At 35.5% G+C, this 24728-nt stretch overlaps 1 protein-coding gene across 1 annotated transcript; it reads left to right on the top strand.

Moving 5' to 3' along the window:
• Positions 1–9778: 9778 nt before the first annotated feature.
• On the top strand, positions 9779–23948 carry LOC128211753 (uncharacterized). Its single transcript, XM_052916788.1, has 5 exons — positions 9779–10879; positions 21327–21456; positions 21849–22026; positions 22764–22880; positions 23836–23948. The coding sequence occupies exons 1-5, from the start codon at positions 9816–9818 to the stop codon at positions 23946–23948; spliced, it is 1602 nt and encodes a 533-aa protein (XP_052772748.1). The 5' UTR covers positions 9779–9815.
• Positions 23949–24728: the final 780 nt, after the last annotated feature.

Here is a 24728-nt window from a genome sequence, read left to right as displayed (position 1 = left end):
ATCTCGCGACTCAAAACTGATCTCCACTATGTTCCAACTCGCTTACTACTTACCTCCTAATTCGTCTCCGACTTCTCTCAAACGTATCCCGAACTCTGCACTATCAACTCGTCTCCGACTTCTCTCAAACGTATCCCGAACTCTGCACTATCAACTCGTCTCCGACTTCTCTCAAACGTATCCCGAACTCTGCACTATCAACTCGTCTCCGACTTCTCTCAAACGTATCCCGAACTCTGCACTATCAACTCGTCTCCGACTTCTCTCAAACGTATCCCAAACTCTGCACTATCAACTCGTCTCCGACTTCTCTCAAACGTATCCCAAACTCTGCACTATCAACTCGTCTCCGACTTCTCTCAAACGTATCCCAAACTCTGCACTATCAACTCGTCTCCGACTTCTCTCAAACGTATCCCGAACTCTGCACTATCAACTCGTCTAAGGCACGTTCCCACTCGTTTACTAATACTCTCCACATTCATCTCCTTATAATCACGTTCCCACTCGTTTACTAATACTCTCCACATTCATCTCCTTATAATCACGTTCCCACTCGTTTACTAATACTCTCCACATTCATCTCCTTATAATCACGTTCCCACTCGTTTACTAATACTCCCCACATTCATCTCCTTATAATCACGTTCCCACTCGCTTACTAATACTCTCCACATTCATCTCCTTATAATCACGTTCCCACTCGTTTACTAATACTCCCCACATTCATCTCCTTATAATCACGTTCCCACTCGTTTGCTAATACTCTCCACATTCATCTCCTTATAATCACGTTCCCACTCGTTTACTAATACTCTCCACATTCATCTCCTTATAAACACGTTCCCACTTGTTTACTAATACTCCCCACATTCATCTCCTTATAATCACGTTCCCACTCGTTTACTAATACTCTCCACATTCATCTCCTTATAATCACGTTCCCACTCGTTTACTAATACTCTCCACACTCATTTCCTTATAATCACGTTCCCACTCGTTTACTAATACTCCCCACATTCATCTCCTTATAATCACGTTCCCACTCGTTTACTAATACTCTCCACACTCATTTCCTTATAATCACGTTCCCACTCGTTTACTAATACTCTCCACACTCATTTCCTTATAATCCCTAAATGCATCTCAGTTGTGCATACATTTTGTTAATACCGATGCTGTTCTCATACATATGCTTAGTTACGGTGGCTCGTTTTTTTCAGTTGTGTTATCTTGTGGCCACGACTTATTTGTTTCGTAGCCATGACTTTCTAACTCGATCAAACTACTTACTATCCTGTTCCCATGACTGTGTAATCTCGTGACTACGACTGACTTATGTCGTGGTAACGACTTACTAACTTGTCGAATGACGTATTATGTTCTTACAAAGAATTTCCCTGCATTTAGATATCTCTTAGTCGAGACTTCGACATGATTAGCCGTGGGAACGAGATAGTAAGCCGTGGGAACGAGATAAATAAATGTCACATGTCATTTTTGTTTGTTTATTTTCTGTTTGTACTAATAATTGCTTGAAACCTTTGAGTTTTACATAAAAAAATCTTATTGGAAACGTTATCACCAGTAACTTTGGCGTAACTCATATCTTCACGGGGCTAGTTTTACGAACATACTAAGACCATGAAACAAATTCCAGTATGAAATACAATGCTCAAATCTGATAGATGTAAAAACAATGAACTCAGGTTAAATGGAAGTCTGCTTACTTTTTGATGTTTGTGAAACCTGAGAGTGTGTTACAGTCGACCCAGGCAACCGAGAAATCTGCTTATTTTGTAATGTTTGTGAACTTAGGGACCATATTCAACAGTCAACCAATGTTACAGAGAATACTGCTTAGTTCGTAATGTTTGTAAACAAGTAGTCATATCAAACAATAAACCCATGTAACAAAGAAATTTATATATTTTGTTCTGCCTATGGAATAAGGGGCTGTATTATACGTGTTCTTATTCTTATTCTATAGTACGCCTAAGTGATAACATCCAGTCTAAACACTATATTTTACAGTCCACCCAAAACACCCACAGTCCGCTTATAAATGCCATAGCCTATTACTTATATTTGTAAAGTGCAAGGTTGCAGCTGATATTCATAATTGTATAAATGTGGCGTATAAGGTGCCTTAACCAGTTTACCCCCTGTATCGCTGACTCCAACACTAATTAAGAACTATATTATGATACATGTGTAGTTTGTCTGTGTTTTTATAGTGTGTGCATCTCGTTTAAGCGTTTGTTTGGCCTTAACATAAAGCCACTGATTTTGTCCCTGCGATGTATACACTATTGTTTTTCATATGAACTACACAACACAATATGCAGCGAGTATTCATATATTAACACATTTAGGATTGTGAATTATCAGTTTTGTTCAAAGGGTCGAAACGTTCGTGCTGGGACCTTTGGTTTTGGTTGGAAAGTGATAGAGTTGAGATGACTTCAAAGCAATTTTACCATTTCCATATTTGACGAGCATGCTCTGCTGATTCTGTTTTGCATGAATTATGCATTTAGGGATATTGCGTCACATCCGTTGCAGCCCCGGTTCTTTATTCCAATTACACTATATAGGCACCGCGGGAGAATGAACTGCCAAAACCTTGTTTATGATAATTAATGAGATATGGGAAAAAACTTCTATTTTAATTGCATGGATGTAAATTATTACTCTTAAATAAGTAGATAGACGTCATACTGGGTTTTTATAATTAAATATATACATAGATATGGAAAAGAACACACGGCTTTATCGCATTGACTTAGATTCAGACGAGGTTGCTATTTGGCACCAACAACACTGCCCTATTTATTAGCACTGATAACGAGCCTTCTTAAGTAGCGAAAATTTCCCAATGGTAATTAAGAGTGCTGAACATTAAAGTAAGTTGGGGACATAGAACGATGCATGCACATATACCAACGTATTTATTCATAGTACAAAAACATTTGAATGTCATCAATGATGTTATTTGTTATATGAAAAGATTTACGCACGTATGGATTAAAAACAACCACTACTACTACTACTACTACTACTACTACTACTACTACTACTACTACTACTACTACTACTACTACTACTACTACTACTACTACTACTACTACTGCTACTACTACTACTACTACTACTACTACTACTACTACTACTACCTACTACTACTACTACTACTACTACTACTACAACTACTACTACTACTACTACTACTACTACTACTACTACTACTACTACTACTACTACTACTACTACTACTACTACTACTACTACTACTACTACTACTACTACTACTACTACTACTACTACTACTACAACTACTTCTACTACTACTACTACTACTACTACTACTACTACTACTACTACTACTACAACTACTACTACTACTACTACTACTACTACTACTACTACTACTACTACTACTACTACTACTACTACTACTACTACTACTACTACTACTACTACTACTACTACTACTACTACTACCACTACAACTACAACTACCACTACTACTACGACTACCACCACCACCACCACCACCACCACCACAACTTCTACCACTACCACTACCACTACTACTACTACTTCTACTTAAATAATAATAATAATAATAATAATAATAATAATAATAATAATAATAGTAATAAAATCAATAATAGCACGTTTTATGAGTTATTTCTTTTTTTTGGTAGAAATAAGTAGGGATGGCGGATATTGATCTAGTATGAGTCAATTATTGTACAATTATGTGCAACATACATCATGGTTTCGCACTTTTTCCAGTAAACGGGATTTTTAACATTCCGTTACCATAAATAAAAAATTGTTTGTCGTCGAAGTCATTTGCATTGAACATGCACATAACATATTCAAAGTCCATTGAAACCATATACATTATACATTATACATTAATATTGAAATATTTTGGTATTTAAAGCCTGGCTCTCACTGCCAATCACCAATTTTGACAGATCATGGATATACATGAGACGGCATTTTCGTAACTCAATCGGGCATAGTCTTACGGACATCGGCGTAACTCAATCGGGCATAGTCTTACGGACATCGCCGTAACTCAATCGGGCATAGTCTTACGGACATCGGCGTAACTCAATCGGGCATAGTCTTACGGACATCGCCGTAAATCAATCGGGCATAGTCTTACGGGCATCTTCGTAACTCAATCGGGCATAGTCTTACGGGCATCGGCGTAACTCAATCGGGCATAGTCTTACGGGCATCGGCGTAACTCAATCGGGGATAGTCTTACGGACATCGGCGTTACTCAATCGGGGATAGTCTTACGGGCATCGGCGTAACTCAATCGGGCATAGACTTACGGGCATCGCCGTAACTCAACGGGCATAGTCTTACGGGCATCTTCATAACTCAATCGGGCATAGTCTTACAGGCATCTTCGTAACTTAATCGGGCATAGTCTTACGGGCAGCGGCGTAACTCAATCAGGCATAGACTTACGGGCATCGGCGTAATTCAATCGGACATAGTCTTACGGACATTGGCGTAACTCAATCGGGCATAGACTTACGGGCATCGGCGTAACTCAATCGGGCATAGTCTTACGGGCATCTCCGTTACTCGGTCGGGCATAGACTTACGGGCATCGGCGTAACTCAATCGGGCATAGTCTTACGGGCATCTTCGTAACTCAATCGGGCAAAGACTTACGGGCATCGGCGTAACTCAATCGGGCATAGTCTTACGGGCATCGGCGTAAATCAATCGGGCATAGTCTTACGGGCATCGGCGTAACTCAATCGGGCATAGTCTTACGGGCATCGGCGTAACTCAATCGGGCATAGACTTACGGGCATCGGCGTAACTCAATCGGGCATAGACTTACGGGCATCGGCGTAACTTAATCGGGCATAGTCTTACGGGCATCGGCGTAACTCAATCAGGCATAGTCTTACGGGCATCGGCGTAACTCAATCGGGCATAGTCTTACGGAGAGGTTTGTGTATATACTTGTAGAAAAGAAACTCCTATTCCCAGGTTATCCTATGGTCAGCATTTTGCCCTCGTCACAATTAAAATCAAAACAAAAGCCCGAGATAAGTGATTGAGGTGACGTGATGTCCTGAAAAGGAGTAGCAACCACTGAGTCAAGCAAACGGAAATGAAGTCCCTGGATAACGGCAATGGTGTTTTTGTCAAGAACACCGAAAGAACATGCGAGGGTGGGACATCTGAAGACCTTCGCAAAAAATGCCAGGTGTCGACGTCTTGAGCAAGCGATCCTCGTTTAAGACTGGTACTAATAAAATTGTCATGGTAAGACACATTTTTTGATAAGTTCGCAATTTCTTTTTACTATACAATTCTATATTATCAATTAAGAATAGCACTACATGATTCTGTATGTCGTTTGCGAAACTCAAATTCTGACCTTAAGGCTAAATTAGTATGCGATATTCTTTAGAACTGTTATATTGTTATTTTATGAACAACAAAGTGCATACATATGACGGGGACATAATCTGAATTTCCAAAAATTAAAATAAAAAATAATTGACGATAATATCCCTTATGTTTTCTTTCACTTATTTCAGCCAAACATAAATTATTTATTTATTAATCTTATCAAATATAAAACAACGACTGCATACGAGTGGTCAATACCGGGCAAGCATGTTTGTTCAAATAACATACACTCAATGGTTTCATGACTATGAAAAACAGACCACTAAATGTGGAAAATTGTGTCCGATCACTTATTCATAGTATCATAAAAAATAAAAGTACACATTGCACAAGCAACTGTTGTTAAAGTTCATGAAACCGCCTCTTTCAATCTGTACAACAATGTCATCCACCCAAACTATCATGCGGAACAACACAAATACGTTCATCTGAAATGATACAAATGTTATGAATATGTTGATAATTCAAAGTATAATCGTAAAATATGCATACATGCATAAACAAAATAAAAGGGTGGAAGGGAGGGAAACCCAGTTTTTGCTGCGTAAAAGCGTATACAACCTCGAATGACGAACGGACGTGTGCAAGCGGTTATATACTAGCCGCTTAGTTATATAAACGCACTGACCATCACCATATATGGTAGTAATCGTAGTTAGTTTTATTCTGAACCTTAATAAATAAATATATCGCACTTCGAACCAAAGCCAAAATAACAACATTCACGACCTGTTAACTTCGCGAAATCTGTACATTACGCTATATTTTTCTTTTAATGCATTTTATTTTCGCACTTTTTAAACTGTCTTGATAACATTGAAAGTACTAATGTACTATCAGAGTTAAAACATATTGATATCTTCTTCATAACAAGAAAACATAAAATGGAGTTACTCGTACATGACATTTGATTGCTACATTATAGACTGTATCCCTCTTTCATCACACAAGCATTGTTTTCAATCATGTTGACGACATTATATTGCCAGTAAACGGTGTTTGTGTATGCCTTGGCTGTGTAAAAGTACCCCTTGTTCATGCCCTTGGTATCGCGTGGGACGAGAGGCGGTATGAAAATGCATTGACCGGGCCTAGAATATTTGGACATTCCGGCTCTTTTCCGGTCGCAACGACATCAGGTTTGTCCACTTTGGCCCGCACCAGCAACACTTGCTTTGGGGACCTGTCTACGATTACGAGATAGCTGGAACAGCTTCACAAGGATTTTGACTTACTCTGATGCAGCTTTCAGATTTCAAGGTTTGTATCCCTTCCCTGTTGTATTGTTATCCATGCAACCTGCTGTCCATTACGTGACCATAAAGTAAGAAATTCTTGTGAGGGGTTTTGTTGCCGCCGGCACGCAGTCCATGTGCGCGATGGTTTAGGTACAGCTCATTGCAGGTATTCATAAAACAACATAAGTCATTTCTATAAGGGACTAGACATCAGATAGTCCCAAACTTAGCATGTTTAAAGTATTACCTCAAAAGCAAGCCTCGATTGTAATTTTACAATTAAATAGTTTCCCCGTTTAAAAATGGCAAAAATTGTTTTTGCCGAGCACCTCTCAAGTCACGCGATCGTTTCACACACTAATATGTCACTGAGCGTTACAGCCAAAGCCCTGTCACTTCCAGCAGTAGTATTCTTTCTCAAAAGTGTCCATTACCGATGCTAAATTGTTGGGCTCTGTGTCTACGTTGTTCCGCAGCATTTTCGTCTGTACTGCATTGAACGTTCTTTTGGGAATCCATGCATGTTGTGTGTATTTTAAGCATGTGGAAGTCACTTGATAAGCGTCGATAAATATACCGTGGTTATTTTTTTAAATAAATTGGAAACAATTCATAACAACTGAAAAAGATCAATGAAAAGTGAGCGATGTGGTACATCAATAAGTAAGATTCAATGCATAGTACATAAATATATCAATTTTATGTACGTTTATGACAATTTTGATATTTTTCTCGCCATTGTATCATCTGGCCTAAATTTTTCGAAACTTCTTAAGCTTTACAGGCTTAAGTAGCTTATTTTAATTAGCCAAAATACATACTTAAATTAAGTTTTGATCAATGAAAAATGGTTGAATGTCATTAACATAAACAAATTCCTATCTAAAGTATAAAAACTCTTAAAGCGGTAAATATTATGCAAATTATTGAAAAACAAAAATAGTGAGTTTAGCTTAGTCCTTTTATTAGAGACTTAAGAAGTTTCGAGAAATTTTGGTCTGGTGTTTTATCCCTTAAAGTCTCTCGATTGTCATATGATAATGTCAATAATCATTGTTTTCATATCAATATTAATACGTCAACAACAAACCTTATCAACCTTATTTTTTTTTTTTTAATTTGAGAAAATCTACTCCAATCTACTGAAGTTGGAAAATAATTTGAGATTTATGAATACATGCGATGGTAAACAGCAGCATGCACAGATTATTATGCGGGTCTAATAAAAAAATGTGATCGGCCATATGTAAGTCAAGCTTAGTGTAAGAACATTCCACAAAGCACCATAAGCACAGTATGTGTAAAATCACAGTATTAACAAACCACTTTTTAACAAATTGTGATAACATTTTTCTAAAAATTAACTTTGTAATCAAATTATTTTAGAAAGAAAATGCTCAAATACTTACTTTTATAAACGAATCGAAGCACATTTTACATGTTTCATGTTTGTTCGCCTGCATGGCACGTCGTCAATCTGTCATGTCCGCTCTCTTACTTAAGCATTTGTTATGAGCTTAACATTGTTTAATAGCATACTTTATTGACTAATTTCGATGATCAACCAGATCGCAACGGAAAAGAAAAGGGCGTTGTGGTTATAGCTCGGCACAGGGTCTTCCAAGACTATATAACATCACCGCCATTTGTCACCGGTAAATGAAATTGTAGTAACTCCATTGTAACGTAACGACTAATAGCATTATACTTCGAAACCAAATCATACATCATATTGATATAGTAAAGGGTTTGCGAGGATTTTTTTCTGAAATATTTAAATACAAAGTAAAAGGTTTAAAGTTTTACTGTTTTCACATGTTATATTAAGATGACACGTTTTAGCACTTCGCTTCATCTAGACTTTAGATATGACGGGTTACGCAATTGTGTCGTATTTGACCAGTACAACGTGTAACAGTTTCCAAAAAGTATGCGTCAAGTCTGGAGATCGAAAGCGGGACGCGGTCCTTGCAAGTCTAGCAACTAAGCTGACCGGCCTGGATATAACATTTAGTGAAATAAATAATACAATACTTAAACCTTGTTATTGGCATTGAAAATAAAATCATCATCATCATTTTCATCATCATCATCATCATCATCATCATCATCATCATCATCATCATCATCGTCATCATCATCATCATCATAATCAGCAGCGTCATCATTATCATCCGACATCGTTATTATCGATCATTTTTTAATGTGTGTTTAGTATCTAGCGATACAATTTCAAATCCATTTTTATCTTACATAATATTATGAAGTAATGTTGTTTGTACAATTAAAAGCATTTGAGGTCATTAAGGAAATTAACTACAAATTACTGCAATGAAAAAGTAATGACTTGAATATTTAAATTTACATAAAGTGGTATACATAGCAGACGCAGGTTTTAGAGATAAACGTTATGTAAACAAACGTTAAGGAAGACAATTTGAGAAAACGCATGGGTTGAAATTTTCTGCACAATTATTTTATATTAAACTGCTTGTCAAATTTCCTTCCTGACATTTTGACTGTTTTAAGTACATGTTCTAAACTTTAGATAAATTATATTGTAATGGAAACTGTAGGGAAACTATCAAGCATCCAACACACCAATAAGGACAAGGCGACACTACTATATCAGCAAACTACTTTGGTTTGAAAGTGATTTATTCAGCAACAAAATGTTTGGGGTGGAGGTCAACTTCCAGACGCAGCAATTGGTACTTAGTGAATCGATTTCGTGCCATTTGACACCCTAAAGAAGAAGAAAACACGGAAGAGAAACCATACTCGAGATAATATTTTATAGCAAGATTTACGACGAGTAGACAACAGACATCAGCGCATCATTCAAATGATGAATAATAAAGCTGTGAGTTATAACGTTATTGGTTTAATTTATTAAATACTACGTCTTGATTGACATTTTTCGTTGGGAAATGTTTTAACAAAAGTTAATAAAAGATGAGTGATAGTCTTCTGAGTAGACAACAGACATCAGCGCATCATTCAAATGATGAATAATAAAGCTGTGAGTTATAACGTTATTGGTTTAATTTATTAAATACTACGTCTTGATTGACATTTTTCGTTGGGAAATGTTTTAACAAAAGTTAATAAAAGATGAGTGATAGTCTTCTGACAACGACTACTAGTAGTTTTGAACATACAGCTAATGACCCCACAGGCGCTGACAACGACATGGGACTGTCCAATGCGACAGAAAAAGAATTACTGGACCAACTGAATGACGAAATAAAAAGGGCATTAACACCTGTTTCAGTTTTTGTTGGAATTGAAGTTGTTGTGGGATGTTTTGGAAATTTATTTGTCTTGTACGTTTTTATAAAACGTTACCATGACTGTAACTTCCGGTACTTCGTGCTGTGCTTGGCTTTTCTAGACTTTATCAGCACACTGACCACAATTCCTGGGGAGATTCTCACGCAGCAGTTCTGGTACAAGTACCCGTTTCCCATCGTTTGCAAGATCAAATCTTTCTTTAACGTGTTCACGGTGTCAGGTGAGGCCTTATGTCTATGCATAATTGCCGTCGACCGCTACCGGAAAATCTGTGCGCCATTCAGATGGCAGATCAAGCCTCGCCAGGCGCTCATCATGTGCGGCGTCATCTACGGAGCGGCGTTCATCATTTCACTTCCGGTCTCGTTTCTCTGGGGAATCCACCATGACATTAGGATATACAATGGAAGAAACGTTACTGTCACCATCTGTGAAAAAGATGCTAAATATGCAGACAGTAGACACCCATTTGAATACGCTACATCTGTGGAGGTTTTAATTGGGATTTGCCTTATCGTCATGCTTATTCTTTATATACTGGTAGCAAAGAAACTCATCTTGGGTCGCTCATTGGCTCAAATGCGCCAAAAGTCGAGAGTACCTATGGTCAGCAAGACGACAGCGTTACAAACAAAATTAAAACAACCTTCCGAGATCAGCGATGGCGGTGGTATGTCTACTTCTGACATACCGACTGGAAATGAAAAACCTAACAGAGAGATAGAATTAAGGTATATGGATGACGAAAGTGAACCAGTCGACGTCAATGATGCCTTTGTCACGGACGCCGATACCACCTGCGAGGGTGGGACGTCGGAAGAACGTCTAAAGAAACGGATGACACGTCGACGTCAAGAAATAGCGAGCCGCATTCGTCGGAAAACGTACATCATGTTCGTTCTGACAATCATATTTATTTTCACAACAATTCTCTATATGACATTATTAGCGTTTATATCAGGAGGTATCTTAAACGGTTTAAATGACTATGAAATGGCTGTGTATTTCTTCTTCTTCAGACTTGTTTTCATAAACCATGCTATCAATCCTTTTGTGTACGGCTGTCTTGACCCTCAGTTTAAACAAATATTAGTAGATATGAAAAATCTGTTTAAACAAGTACGGAAAGAGTAATTATACTCTATACGTATTGTATTTCCCGACGAAACTCGTGTTATTCCAATTATTTCCACCACTTTGCGCGTACAAATGGTTTGCAAATTACAATTTACAGTTGTGTATATTCAAACAGAGATGGCGTACAAGACAAGAGTGTAACCATATTAAAACAGAGTGAGCAAGAAGACAAGTTTGTTGCTAGCCATTACAATGACAAATCAAGAGGCGAGTGTGTGTAGGGGGAGGGGGGCACACGCTAACAAGCCCCTCTACCCTGCCTATTTAGATGAACACGTTAATCAAATTGATTTATATACATTGATTGTGTGATCAAATGGATTTAATTGTTCAGGTTTTTTATTTTCCACGTCCATTATGGACGAATGTTGTATTGCGAGCGATCTCTAAAGTGAGCTTGCCATTTTCCCAACGTATATGCATCATTGTGACACATTCACGTGACTTTTGTTTGGAAACCATTTCAAATGGCCCGTTTATTAATTCAATTATATACATTGCAAAAACAAAATTATACATGTCTAGATAATAAATTAGAGTACATTTAAGACAAATTTTTATAAAGTATTAACAAGGGATTTTTTTATTCATCTTTTCATTTATAAATGAGGATCTTTCATAATAATGTAAATAACAGTTTTCTAAGATTATTGCAATTGTACTTGATTGCTGAAAGATATTTTAAAAGTAAGAAAATTTACAACGTACACGCTAAAGTTTCTAGAAACACAATATCAATCGATTTTTCTTAATTTTAAGACAAATATATAGCAAATGAGACTTAGTGGGTTCAGTTAAGAGCGGTAAAGCTCTATGAAAAAAGTTTTCTGGACTTAGTTGGCTCAGTTAAGGGTGGTTAATCTCTATGAAATTGATATTCGGACTCCGTTGATTCAGTGAAGTGTTAAACCTCTGTAAATATTGTGTTCTGGGTATACATACATAAGTCGTGTTTGATGTTTCTGCGAATATTCATTTCAAAGTTACAGTGCTAATGCTATTTTGTTGATTTATTCTTGTCATAATTGGATATGTGCTTTAATTTTATTGATGTTCTTGCTTTTTTTCTGTAAGCAAATGACCAGGTACTACTAGTTTAAAGAAAATATTTAATTCTATTTGTATTTACCTCGATTCAATAGGCTATCGATGCGAAAGAAAAACAGAAATAATGAGCTTATGTTGGTACTCGTTTGTTATGATTTTTTTTTCAAAAAAAAAGGGATAGCAAATATGTTTTTAGTATGAATCATTCGAATAGGTCAGTTAAAAATCATGGTGTTTTTTTACCAGTAAACGGTTTCGAATTATTGATATTTCTTTACAACAATTTAAAACTTATATCACGGGCATCGGATTTACATTTTTCAATTGTGGGCAATCGTGGGTAATTGCGACTTTAATTTTATAACGATTCAGAAGGAATGGACTTAAGTCACATGTAGATACATGGCCTAATAGCATTTGCTTTGCAATGAAACTTTGAACAATCGTTAGGAATGTTTATTTTACATACACATATCGCTGTAATTCGTATCCCTGTCTTGAGATAATCGCCATAGAGTATTCGCAATCCCATCGTTGTTGAAATAAATTTGAAGCACTCGAGAAAAAATATATTATGAATCGAGGTCATTCATCACGATTGACATAAAAGCACACACAATAAAAACACTTATGCAATTCATCCAAAGACGCCATGAAATTTTTGAGGTCCAGCATGGAATAATGTATAATTATTATAAATATACAGCTTAGTAAGAAACAGAAATGAATAAACAATTTTTTCATAGCGAGTAATCAAATGATTATACAAAAGTAAGATCTCTATTACATAGATGATCTTATTCCTTCTCCTCTCTATGTACAAATGAAATAAACTTCCCAAATACGTCGTGTGACTTCATTTATATTGCGATGCGGAAATGATGAGAGCGTTTTTAAAGTGGTATTGATACAACTGTTATTAGTGAATCTTTATTTGTAAAACTGATGAAAATCACTTTAAGGATGGTTCAACGTTCTTATTAACATATAATTATTAATGCTCTATTTAGTATAGCACTTCTGGCTTCTGTATGTTGTATGCAAAAATCAACCACTGTCTTAATGGCAAAGTCGTATTCTTTAGCGCTCTCACATTCTTAAGGTGTGAACACCAAAGAACATATATATGTACGGGTATATACAATAATCGTTTTGATTTTTAGGAAATCATATTGATTTCAAACATTTCTTATTGACGATAATAACGCATTTTCACACCTGAACTGAAACGAAATTTACCCAAGCCGCCAAGTTTTCACGTCGCGAACTCCCGACATTTAGGTTTGTTTTCATTTTACATTCGCTTATTTTTAACTATCTAGATAACATTCATTTAACATAAAAAATAGCGAAATAAAAATATGATTATCTGTTTCTTATCGATATAAGAAAACACAGGGAGTTAAAATAAAAATACGCTTTCAGGAATTAATTGACTGTATCTCTCTTTCAACAAACACGCATGTTTTGAAAAAAAAATAAACATTTAAAAAGTTATTTATTGACACAAATAACGCCTATTAGAATAAAAGAATCATAATGCTTTAAGATAACGTCAGTTAAAAGCACGCGTACGGCAGATGGCATAGTACCTAATGTTTCTGGAACGGTGAAGGTAATTTAGTTTTTATGAACACCTGAAATTATCATAATAGTAAATCTTTGCAGTGTCATATTTAAAATTGTCAGAACAACGTTCATTATCTGGAAAGCCGGACTGTTGAGTCCTTGCAAATAATATCACCCATATAAACAGTGTATGTATACCACGTGATCAATTACGTCACAAATGCTACAATTCAAGGCAATATTTTGCTTTGAATTAAAACTTAAAACAAAGATAAATTGTATTTTTCTTCAATATTTTAAATGAAACAAAGGGTAGTCTATGCCCCGTCTTCGTTTTATTACCGGAGGTTGATAAGGTGATTAGTTTTCTCAAACACTTCGACAAACCTGTTTCCAAAATAATGTTTCGACAGTGCTCTATCAGGCGACGGTTTTGTGAAACGGTTTCTCTAAGTGTTTAAAGAAACATAACTCTCAATCAAACTCTGGTAAAAGACCGAAGACGGGGCTCTGTTAGCGGCGTAGACTGCGCTGGGTTTCATTTAAAATGGTGAAGAATTAATAAAGATATCTTTGTTTTAAGTCTTTATTCGAAGCAAACTATTGCCTTCCAACGGAGCATTTATGACGCAATTTATCACGTGGTATATTACACACACTGTTTAAAGATGTTGTGTGCGATTATCCCTTGACGTTCTATAATATTAAATCAGCACAATGTGTCCGATTCAGCAGCGTATGGTTGCCAATAGCAATACAATATATGTATTTGAGTCGATGCTTTCGTTGTTAACATTGAATAATCTTATAACAAAGGTTGCAACAACGAGGATAGAAGAAAATTACTTTTATTTAGTGCTATACAAAGGTAGTTCGATTGTAACTGGGAAAATAATGTATAGTGGAAAGACCACTGGAGCCCTTTCCAGTACAGATCTTAGTCGATATTATTCGTAGATTGAATGGTCTTATTATGTTAATATCTGCTACATATTGGGGAGAACGGAACTTAAGCAAATATTAGAAAAGTCGAGGAAATGAAAACCATCAAAGTTTTGCCATTTGTGACGACTTTACCTGCTGTTTCCAATCGACCACTACGAACAGAACAAAATACAACACCCATGCAAATATGGATTATGGGTCAAATCTTGGACACAATGATTTAGCTAACTGCTGAGGTAACTATAGCTAGTTACTAATTTACGAAATTATTAATAGCTCAACTATTTGAAGAATGAGGAGAGCTATACTATTCACCCTGGCGTCGGCGTCTGCATCATACCTTGGTTAAGGTTTTGCATGCAAGTACCTATTACACTATTGTGTACCAAGGACTTGATGTATTGCATTGCAACATTATTCAAGGCTTCCAAACCATCACACCAACTGAAAAAGCAAGTTAGATAACTCTTTCATGCTGTTAAAGCTTGTCAAGCTCAAAATGAGTAATGCAAATTATGGCCCTTTATTATCAACTTAGAAATTCTGGTTAAAGTTTTGAGTGACACTACTTTAAAGTTCATATCTCAGTAGCCTCTTGATTTATTATATTTAAACTTTATACAAGGTGTCTCAACCATTACACCAACTAAAATAATCAAGTAAGATAATTCTATCTTGCATTTAATACAAATTATGGCCCTTTTTTCTACTTAAAATTATGATTAAAGTCTTGAGTGCAACAATATTAAAGTCTATATCACAAATACCACTTGATTTATTACATTGAAATGTTTATGAATTTAATTGTGCAAATTATGGGCCTTTATTTTTTATAAATAAAATTCAGGCACACATTACGTCGTTCATTTCTAAGACAAAGCGACGTATAGTCAAGACCACTGTCCAATTATATATCTCGTTACTTTTTTAAAATACAGACAGAGCTTGAAACGTTTTTGTTTCTACAATGTCATGACATCAATGTATTTTTAAAGTGGAAAGCATTATTGGTGTCTTGATCCTGTGACAATTCTTTTTCTTGATAAACCATTAGTGTTTGAGCTAGCGTTTTCATTTTTAAAAGTTTGCATGTATTCTCGTTTTGGCATGTAATTCACCGAATGTGGTTGTGTATTTTTCAGGAATCAGAGGTTTATGGCACGGACTTTGGTATTGGTAGTCCTGCATCCGTCTGCAATAATGCTGAAGAAAGTATAGTTGTATCACAACTGTTACAAGTGTAGGAAGATAACTATTCTTAGGATGAGATAAACGCAATACTTGAACAGCCTGTTGACACACCATTCGAAGTACAAATGTACATGGATGTATTTTCTCTCTTGGAATCCATTTGATCGGTTATCATGAACGCAACAGATAGTTCACACAAGTTTTGCAAACAAAGGGACATTTGAAATAACGCCGAAAACAAGTACTCTAATGATAAATTGATTATTACGCTGGAGGTTTGAAGTCTTGCATTTTCGGTATACATATTATAAGATATCACAGCAGTACATATTCATGTGAACAGTATCGAGTTGACTGATTGTATGATATTTCGATATTGCATGCACTATGGGTTATCCAGTTTTTCTTTTCTTTTAACTGTTATTTGATTAACAGGCCAGTGGTCTTCATATTTTATATTTGTTAATTTTCTATGATAACATGGATTGCTTTTAGTCAATGAAAACAATAAGAGCTGTAAAGTGGACTAATTGTTTGCAGGGCCTTTTTACCAGTTTTTTGAAAGACGCCCTAGCCCTTTTAGTGGGGAAAAGAGTAATTTTCTTAGTTTTTGGGAATACATTGACGAGTCCTTTTCCAACATTTTGGGAACAAATGTTGTAAAATATCAATAAATCAGTTAATGAATAATTTAGAAACATCATTTATATATTATTGTGTAATATTCAAGACCAGAGCATGTGATGACAACAATCATATCATTTGTTTTACTTTATAAAATAATCTGAAAATGGCGATTCCATAGGCTATTTTGGGGGAAAAACAGGGTCCGTCGCATGGGGAAGTAGCCGGGTTCTGGTTACATTCAGGCCCTGGTTTGGCATGTTCTAAATATTAACCATATTTGAATGGTGTTTTGAATGCAAAGCTCACTTACCTCTCATTGTCATTTTTGTTTAATTTAAATTTCAAACAAAGTAAAAAAAGACCTGCTAATTGATTGTGAAATCTTATAATGTTTCTGACAGTAAAAATTTAATTATTTTTGTCATATTTTATACAACTTATGTTGGCACTTTCCCCTCTAGACCTAGGAAAGGCCAGGATGTTAGCTGAATAGTTAAGCATAATAGCCATGTCCTAACTCTTTCAGTTAACCATTTTGCACAACAACATCACAGCAAAGACAATTAAATCAGAATAGCCATTTTTGTATAAAAGAACAGCATAACACAAAGAAACACTTTATATGGTTTAAGATTTATTACAAACATGGTGAGTATTTAAAGGTCATATATTTTTAGTTGTGCCTTGTCAAAAACCACATACATCAAATTAAGCAGTATCATCTTGGTGATGACAAACAATAAGATATATAGGCTTAAATACAGCCACATGTGTGGTGCAAATGGAACTGTTTCTTAAGATAATGGATACAAATGTTTATCACTTATTATAAATTGTGAGTGAATGAGGGAAATATTCAAAAACGACCAACATACGAAAAAAATACATACTCGTACTTGGAGCTTTGAAGCCATGATCCGATTAAATATTCTTAGCTACAATATTGTTTAAATTAGCATTACAAGTACAACACAATTCGTTCCCTTACTTCATCCGTCAGCTGCTGAGTCGGTATAGTATTGAATCTCTTCACAAACATTGATGAGCACCACAGGATTTCGTGTAACGAAACCAATATGTGTTCTTAACTATAAGGTCAGGATCATTTTAATTTCAACGGTAATAAATGGATTTTGTAGCAATAAATCGTCTCAGCCATAACTACTGCTGTTCGATATAAGGCCGAAGCAACCAATGATTTTTTTGCTCTGATAGTATATATCATTTTATTCAATAATATCTTATTATCAATCAAAAAGGGGCGTTTGTCAGGTTTCTGTAATTGTCCTTGTTTAACTTTAAAGAAATAGTAATTTCCAAGACAAAGTTTAAATGCTGCATTACAGAAGTTATTATTCGCTATCAAATCAACGGTCAAGTCCGTTTTACCTTAAAATATATAAAATGTTTAAGAAATGCTGACTTGATTAAAAAGGTTTTATAAAACGTTACTGTAACGTACTTTATCGCTTATTAAGAAAACATAAAATTGAGATCTGTTCTATTGTGAATCTTAAATGTCTAAATGACTGAAGTTTGATTCTAAGACAAACAATACAAATTTCACAGCTTAGTGCCCTTTTAGTAATACGTACTTAAATTGTGTAACACAAAACTGTGTCCGATTATTTAATAAAAGCATAATAGAAAATACCAATGCTAAAACAAGAGTATTTCAACGTTGACCCTTATTGTGATTATCAAGTTTCTGAGCTCAAAGCCTGTCAGAACTTTAAGTTATAAAAATAATTATTTGTCATGCTGAATTTCAACTTCATCTCTGTTAAAAATGCGCTGGACTGCATAGCTGGGTTATTCAACATGTATTTTGTACATAAACATTCTGCAAATTGCTGCAGTGTGAAAATTGAAAAAATTTGTTCATGGGAAAATGTCCAAAAAGCTGTTATATAAGAATGCTGCTACATCCCAGCTATCAGAAACGCGGATTGCTGCTTGTTTAACCATTTTGAAAAGTGCAGAACTGGATAAAAAATACGAAGTAAACGATTGTGATAAGGTTTGTTAATATATTAAAGATATATCGGTTTACCATTTGTTTCACATTTCAATTTGGCATAATTTTTATATTTTGTTAATACCGATGCTATTCTCATACATATATTTAGTTACGGTGGCAAAGAGCTGACAAGACAGATTTATTTTTATTTCTCAGTCAAGTCATTTTATCTCATTTTTCACCTATGTTTTCTCCCACTTCAGATAAGTAGATCCGATCCCATAATTTAACAATGCTAGAAATTATTATCTTGCCCACGGGCGAAGATAAAATTCCCGTATGGAACTCCTTTTTTATGGTCGCCGCATAGTAATTACCTCCCTTGTTAAAAAAACTGTCGTCTGTAGCATCATGGAAACCTTGTCTTATGGCAATATTTAGAACGCTTATTAATTATTTCTCGCTTCAAATGTTACCATAAAACAGTTTTCACGCACCTTTCAAGAAATAATGCTTCACTCTCCTTAGAACTATTTGGCTATTAACATAATGTGTATCACTGTGCGCATATCCATGACAACTACGAATAATCGCATATCCATACGCAATTATTTTCACTAAGCACAAAAGAGTTCCAGCAAAAAAATAAATTTTTGCTTAACTTGTTTAACTGAGGTGGGAGAAAAAGCATCTACCATAGCCGCTCGTGTAAGATAGGTTCATTCCTACCCTCGCGCAGGGTGTTTTGCGGAAACTCGGTAAACCTCGTTTCCGCAAAACACCCTACGCTCGGGTCGGAATGAACCTATCTTACATTCTCGGCCATGGAAGATACTTATAATCTTGTTCCCACGACTAAGTAATCTCGTGGCTACGACTGTCTTATGTCGTGGCAACGACCTACTTACTCTTCGAACGACGTTTTATGTTCTTACAAAAAAGTTCCCTTGATTAAGTTATCTCATAGTCGTGGCTTCGACATGATTAGCCTTGGGAACGAGATAGTAAACCTTGGCCACGAGATAAATAAATGTCACACGCCATTTTTGTTTGTTTGTTTGTTTGTTATTTTGTTGGTACTAATAATTGTTTGAAACATTTGTGTTTACTTAAAAATAATCTTATTGATAACGTTATCACCAGTAACGTTTGCGTACCTCTTATCTTCACGGGGCTAGCTTTACGAAAATACTAAGACGATGAAACAAATTCCAGTATGAAATACAATGCATAAATCTGATAGATGTAAAAACAGTGAACTCAGGTTAAAGGGAAGTCTGCTTACTTTGTGATATTTGCGAAACCTGGGGGTGTATTGCAGCCAACCCAGGCAACCGAGAAGTCTGCTTATTTTGTAATGTTTGTGAAATTAGGGACCATATTCAACAGTCAACCAATGTTACAGAGAATATTGCTTAGTTCGTAATGTTTGTAAACAAGTAGTCATATCAAACAATAAACCCATGTAACAAAGAAATTTGCTTATTTTGTTCTGTTTGTGGAAAAATGTGCTGTATTCATTATACGTGCTTTTATCCTTATTCTATAGTACGCCTAAGTGATAACATCCAGTCTAGTAAACACCGTATTTTACAGTCCACCCAAAACACCCACAGTCCGCTTATAAATGCCATAGCCTATAACTAATATTTGTAAAGTGCAATGTTGCAGCTAATATTCATAATTGTATAAATGTGGCGTATTAAGTGCCTTAACCAGTTTACCCCCTGTTTCGCTGACCCCAATACTAATTAAGAACTATATTATGATGCATGTGTATTTTATTAGTGTTTTTAGTATACTGTGTGCATCTCGTTTAAGTGTATTTTTTTGGCCTTAACTTTAAGCCACTGAGTTTGTCCCTGCAATGTATATAATATTGTTTTACATATGAACTACACAACACAAAATGCTTAGAGTATTCATATATTAATTCATTTAGGATTGTGGATTTTCGGTGAGCTTTGTTCAAAGAGTCGAAACGTTCGTGCTGGGACATTTGGTTTTACTTTGTAGAACAGTGATAGAGTTGAGATGATTTCAAAGTGATTTTACCGTTTCCATATTTGACGAGCATGCTGTGCTGATTCTGTTTTGCATTAATTTTTGCATCAAGATATTGCGTCACATCCGGTGCAGCCCCGGTTCTTTATTCCGATTACACCAGGTACCGCGAGAAAATTAACTGCCAAAATCTTGTTTGATTAATGAGATATGGGAGAAAAACGTCTTATTTAATTTCATGAATGCAAATTAATACTCTTCAATTGGTAGATAGACGCCATACTGGGATTTTAAAATAAATTTACATAGATATGGAAAAGAGCACACGGCTTCATCGCATTGGATTAGATTTAGACAAGGTTGCCATTCGGCACTAACAACACTGTCCTATTTATAAGTAATGATAACGAGCCTTTCATAGCGAACATTTCCCACGGTAATTAAGAGTGCAGAACATTAAAGTAAGTCGGGGACATGAAACAATGCCTGCAAATATGCCAACATATTTTGTTCATGGTGCAAAAACATTTGAATGTAATATTTCCATCAATTGTGTTATTTATTATACAAAAGGATTTATGCACGAATGGATTTAAAATGTTATTTAACCTTCATATAACTTCAATGTGTTCGATATTATAATAAATTTAATGTGATAAGAGAGATGCTCGTCTTTTGAAATAAAACATGATAAAAATAACACCACATTCAATAATCGTACAGTTTAGTAAAACAACGAAAAACACTGATTTTATACATAATAATGCTGTCGTTATATGTTCAGACTATAATAAAAAAAACTAAACTGTTTTTGTTTGAACAATATGGTTTTATTAATGTAATATTTACAGAATGAAATGGTTATGTCCAAATATCGTTATGGTGACAGTGGTGCTGACAACTTGTGTCAGGGCGGACAGGTTGGCGAAATTGAAGGGCCAAATGACTCTCATGCAAGCCTTTAAGTTCTACTTGAAGGTGGTAGGTATCTATTTTACAATTATAGCCTTCTGTTGAGGTCAATATGTAGTTTTCTTGACGTAGTCTGCGATATTAACCGTAGAGAATGTTCAATAATAAACTTCATTTATTCAAAATTTTACTTTTGCTACCCTGTTAAAGTGACACTCAGATTCAAAAACAATACATACACATGAATAACAAACATCATTACATTTTTTTTAAGTTTAATTGATACAACTGTGATCTAAAATGTTCTTAAAAAGGGACTGTTAGATGTGAAGCTGGTTAAAAAATACCATGAAACCCGGCCACAGCGCCATCTTGTGGCTTAAATAGTCATATGTGGGTTTCAAGAAGTGCAATCGTACAATTCCGTACTTTTATTGACATGGGTATTGTTCTCGCTACAGAGATCGGACGCAATTGAAGGAAATATTAGTACATTAACTGAGCGGGTTTCCAGTCTTGAATCTCATGTAACCACGCTGGAAAACAAGGTTGAAGAACTGGAAGGTAGAGTAAACGAAGATGTTGTCGTCACTGATGAGCCGAGATCAACGACAAAAGATTGGGCCACTATCGGGGCGCGTAAGTAACTCGAAGCCAACACGAGGATTATAATCATATCCGTGTTTAAAGTAATTACATTTTCTGAAGATGACTACCTGTTATAATTATTTCAAAATATGCTGATAAGTGAATATTACAGGCTCATTTAAAAGGTTACCAATGCGTTTGATGAGCAGTGTATCGATCAATGTTTTGTTCCGTATAATCCTTTTGAAAATTTAAGTTTGCATGCCATAACTCTAGTTTATATGCCAACAGATGAAATTACTTAGGGCACGCTATTTGTCACCTTAATAAGCAGGTACATTTACAATTAAGATATTTTGGAAGTTCTACATTTCTCAAGTTGCTCCTGTCAAAGAGCCATTACTAGCCATTTGACGATTTATATACGATCATTATAAATTGAATGAGGTGTAACAAAATGATCATGGACACCGTGTTTTTACGCGAAAGAATAAGGGTTTAGGATTGGTCAATGAACAAAAACATGCGCTAATAAAATTACATTTAATTGTTTTGCTGTTGATGTTCTCGACCGCTTACACGAAAAGCGTTGCTGCCAAAAGTCATACTGACAACGACACGTCAGATAATGGGCAAGCTGTTAGAAATAGCGTGGTATGGGTCATTAAGTCTATTTACTATAGCCAGATAAAAAATAATATGAAAATAATCAAACTTGTATTCTTATTTGCGGCATTATCGCAGTACACAACTTGATAAAGACACTTTTGGCATCATAAACTCACCAGGTGACTGCAGCGATGTGTTAAAGCAGGGGTTGTCACGTGGTTCTGGAGTGTACAAAATCACGCCCTGGAACACGCACGGGGAAGTGGACGTTTACTGCGATATGGATACCGATGGTGGTGGGTGGACGGTAAGTATGATAGTGTTTATATAAGGGTTACACTACTCTGATAAGTTATATGACCTGTACATAGTAATGATAATTGTTGTTTATTGTTTTCAACACATGCATAAAACATACTCTTGTCTATGCCATTTGACCAACACATGCACATATTTATGCCTTTTAAAGGTATCCGACCCAATCATAGTAAATATTGTATAATAAGAATAATACTGTTTCAGATATTCGATACAAAAATATTAATAACAACTAATTCTGTTTAATGTACTCGCCTTTAATTCCAAAAAAGAGTATTAGGTATTTGACTTTTATGAACGGAGAGATAATAAAAAGCTGCATGATGTATTTAACCCATTATAAAGTGTAATAATTATTTAAAATAACTATTAGAGTATATGACACGCGCACATGCTGAAATTATATCACTTACTTTATGAAAACGTAAACAAATCAGGTTTTTTTTTTCATTTTTGACACTGCTTCCGGATAATGACGTCCGCCGGGGACCCTTCTTCGGCAAGGACTCATTTTAGGCAATCAAACTTTTCTATACATATATTGAGCTTTAACAGTTCAACAACCATTTCACAAGATTAAATGGTCATTAAAGCGAAATCGTGTCGCCTGGAATACAAAAATAAATATCGTTTTAGTTGACTTTAACTAAAGAAATATAATTTCGTCCGTAGGGATCCCGATCTAGAAAAAACAGACTTATTCCATTTTTAGGCTTATACGAAGAGTTTCTTCCATAAATGAACCATCACCATGAATTCAAAGGATATAGGGTTCTTCATTGTGCTATTTCTTTTATTGAACTTTGTCGGGAAATAGTGTAAAAAGATGAAATATACTATATATAATCTTTATGTTTTCAAAAAAAAAAACGCGTGGAATCATTTCAGCATGTGCGTGTGACAAATGTTCTTAGCATTGACTTCTATCTGTAGGTGTTTCAAGACGCTTGGACGGGTCTGTTGACTTCAACAGAAAATTTGTGGAGTACGAGAAGGGTTTTGGCTCACTGGATGGTGAAATTTGGATGGGTATGTTCTTAAAGTAATGGAACCTTGTCCATACCCAAAGGCGAATATAGTGCTGTTATTCGTTTCAAATAAACTACACATCTGCATGTCAAACTAGGCAACACAAAATGATGTACAGATGTTTACTTCCATACAATTAATAAGAGATGAGAGTTGAAGAAACTTATGACATGTTACCTTGAGTCACGTAATAATAATGTTTAGCAATTGGCCAGTATACAATGCACAACCGAAAAATGTCCAATGTTGCCTAAGGGCTGAAAGAGCTCGAGGGCCATCATCACAGAACTGTGATTAGCAGCCATTTGTTTATATCTTTAACACGAATGTATGTTATTTCCTTGTTTGTATGTCGGTGTATTCGGTAGGTTAGGCCTAGACTTTAAAAGCGAGTTTATAACAAAGAAATACGCAAATAACTTTTGTGCTATTTTGTCTCGCTTCCTGTGTGTCACGTGATAAAATTATTTCCCCACATTGTGTTTATCTCTAGTTCTTGTATATTTCTGTGTTCATTCAATCAACGTCTGATGTTAAAATGTTATGTGATATAACGCGTCGTTTACAGATAATAAATCAGTAAATCCGTAAGAAAAGAAGCACATTCTCTGTTATGGGTCTTATGGAATGTATAGTCGAAGCTAAGCCTCTTTTTGTCCTCGCTTAATTCGAATTGAATTTTGTTTGAAACATCTTTAACTTTAACTGATTTTTATCAATGTCAAGATCAGTTTTCAACAAACAGAAAGCTCCAATTGCTGGGTCTCCCCGGGGACTTACCCATTCTACTTGCTCCG

This window comes from Mya arenaria, chromosome 12 (genome assembly GCF_026914265.1).
Source record: "Mya arenaria isolate MELC-2E11 chromosome 12, ASM2691426v1".
NCBI lineage: Eukaryota > Metazoa > Mollusca > Bivalvia > Myida > Myidae > Mya > Mya arenaria.
This window is presented reverse-complemented; position numbering and strand designations above follow the sequence as displayed.

Bases quoted from the DNA above. Each gene is read 5' to 3' on its own strand.
- LOC128211753 (XM_052916788.1), top strand. From the start codon at position 9,816: ATGAGTGATAGTCTTCTGACAACGACTACTAGTAGTTTTGAACATACA. The intron at 10,880-21,326 runs GTACATCATGTT...TAATATTTACAG, and splicing joins AGCCGCATTCGTCGGAAAAC to AATGAAATGGTTATGTCCAA. The intron at 21,457-21,848 runs GTAGGTATCTAT...TTCTCGCTACAG, and splicing joins TTAAGTTCTACTTGAAGGTG to AGATCGGACGCAATTGAAGG.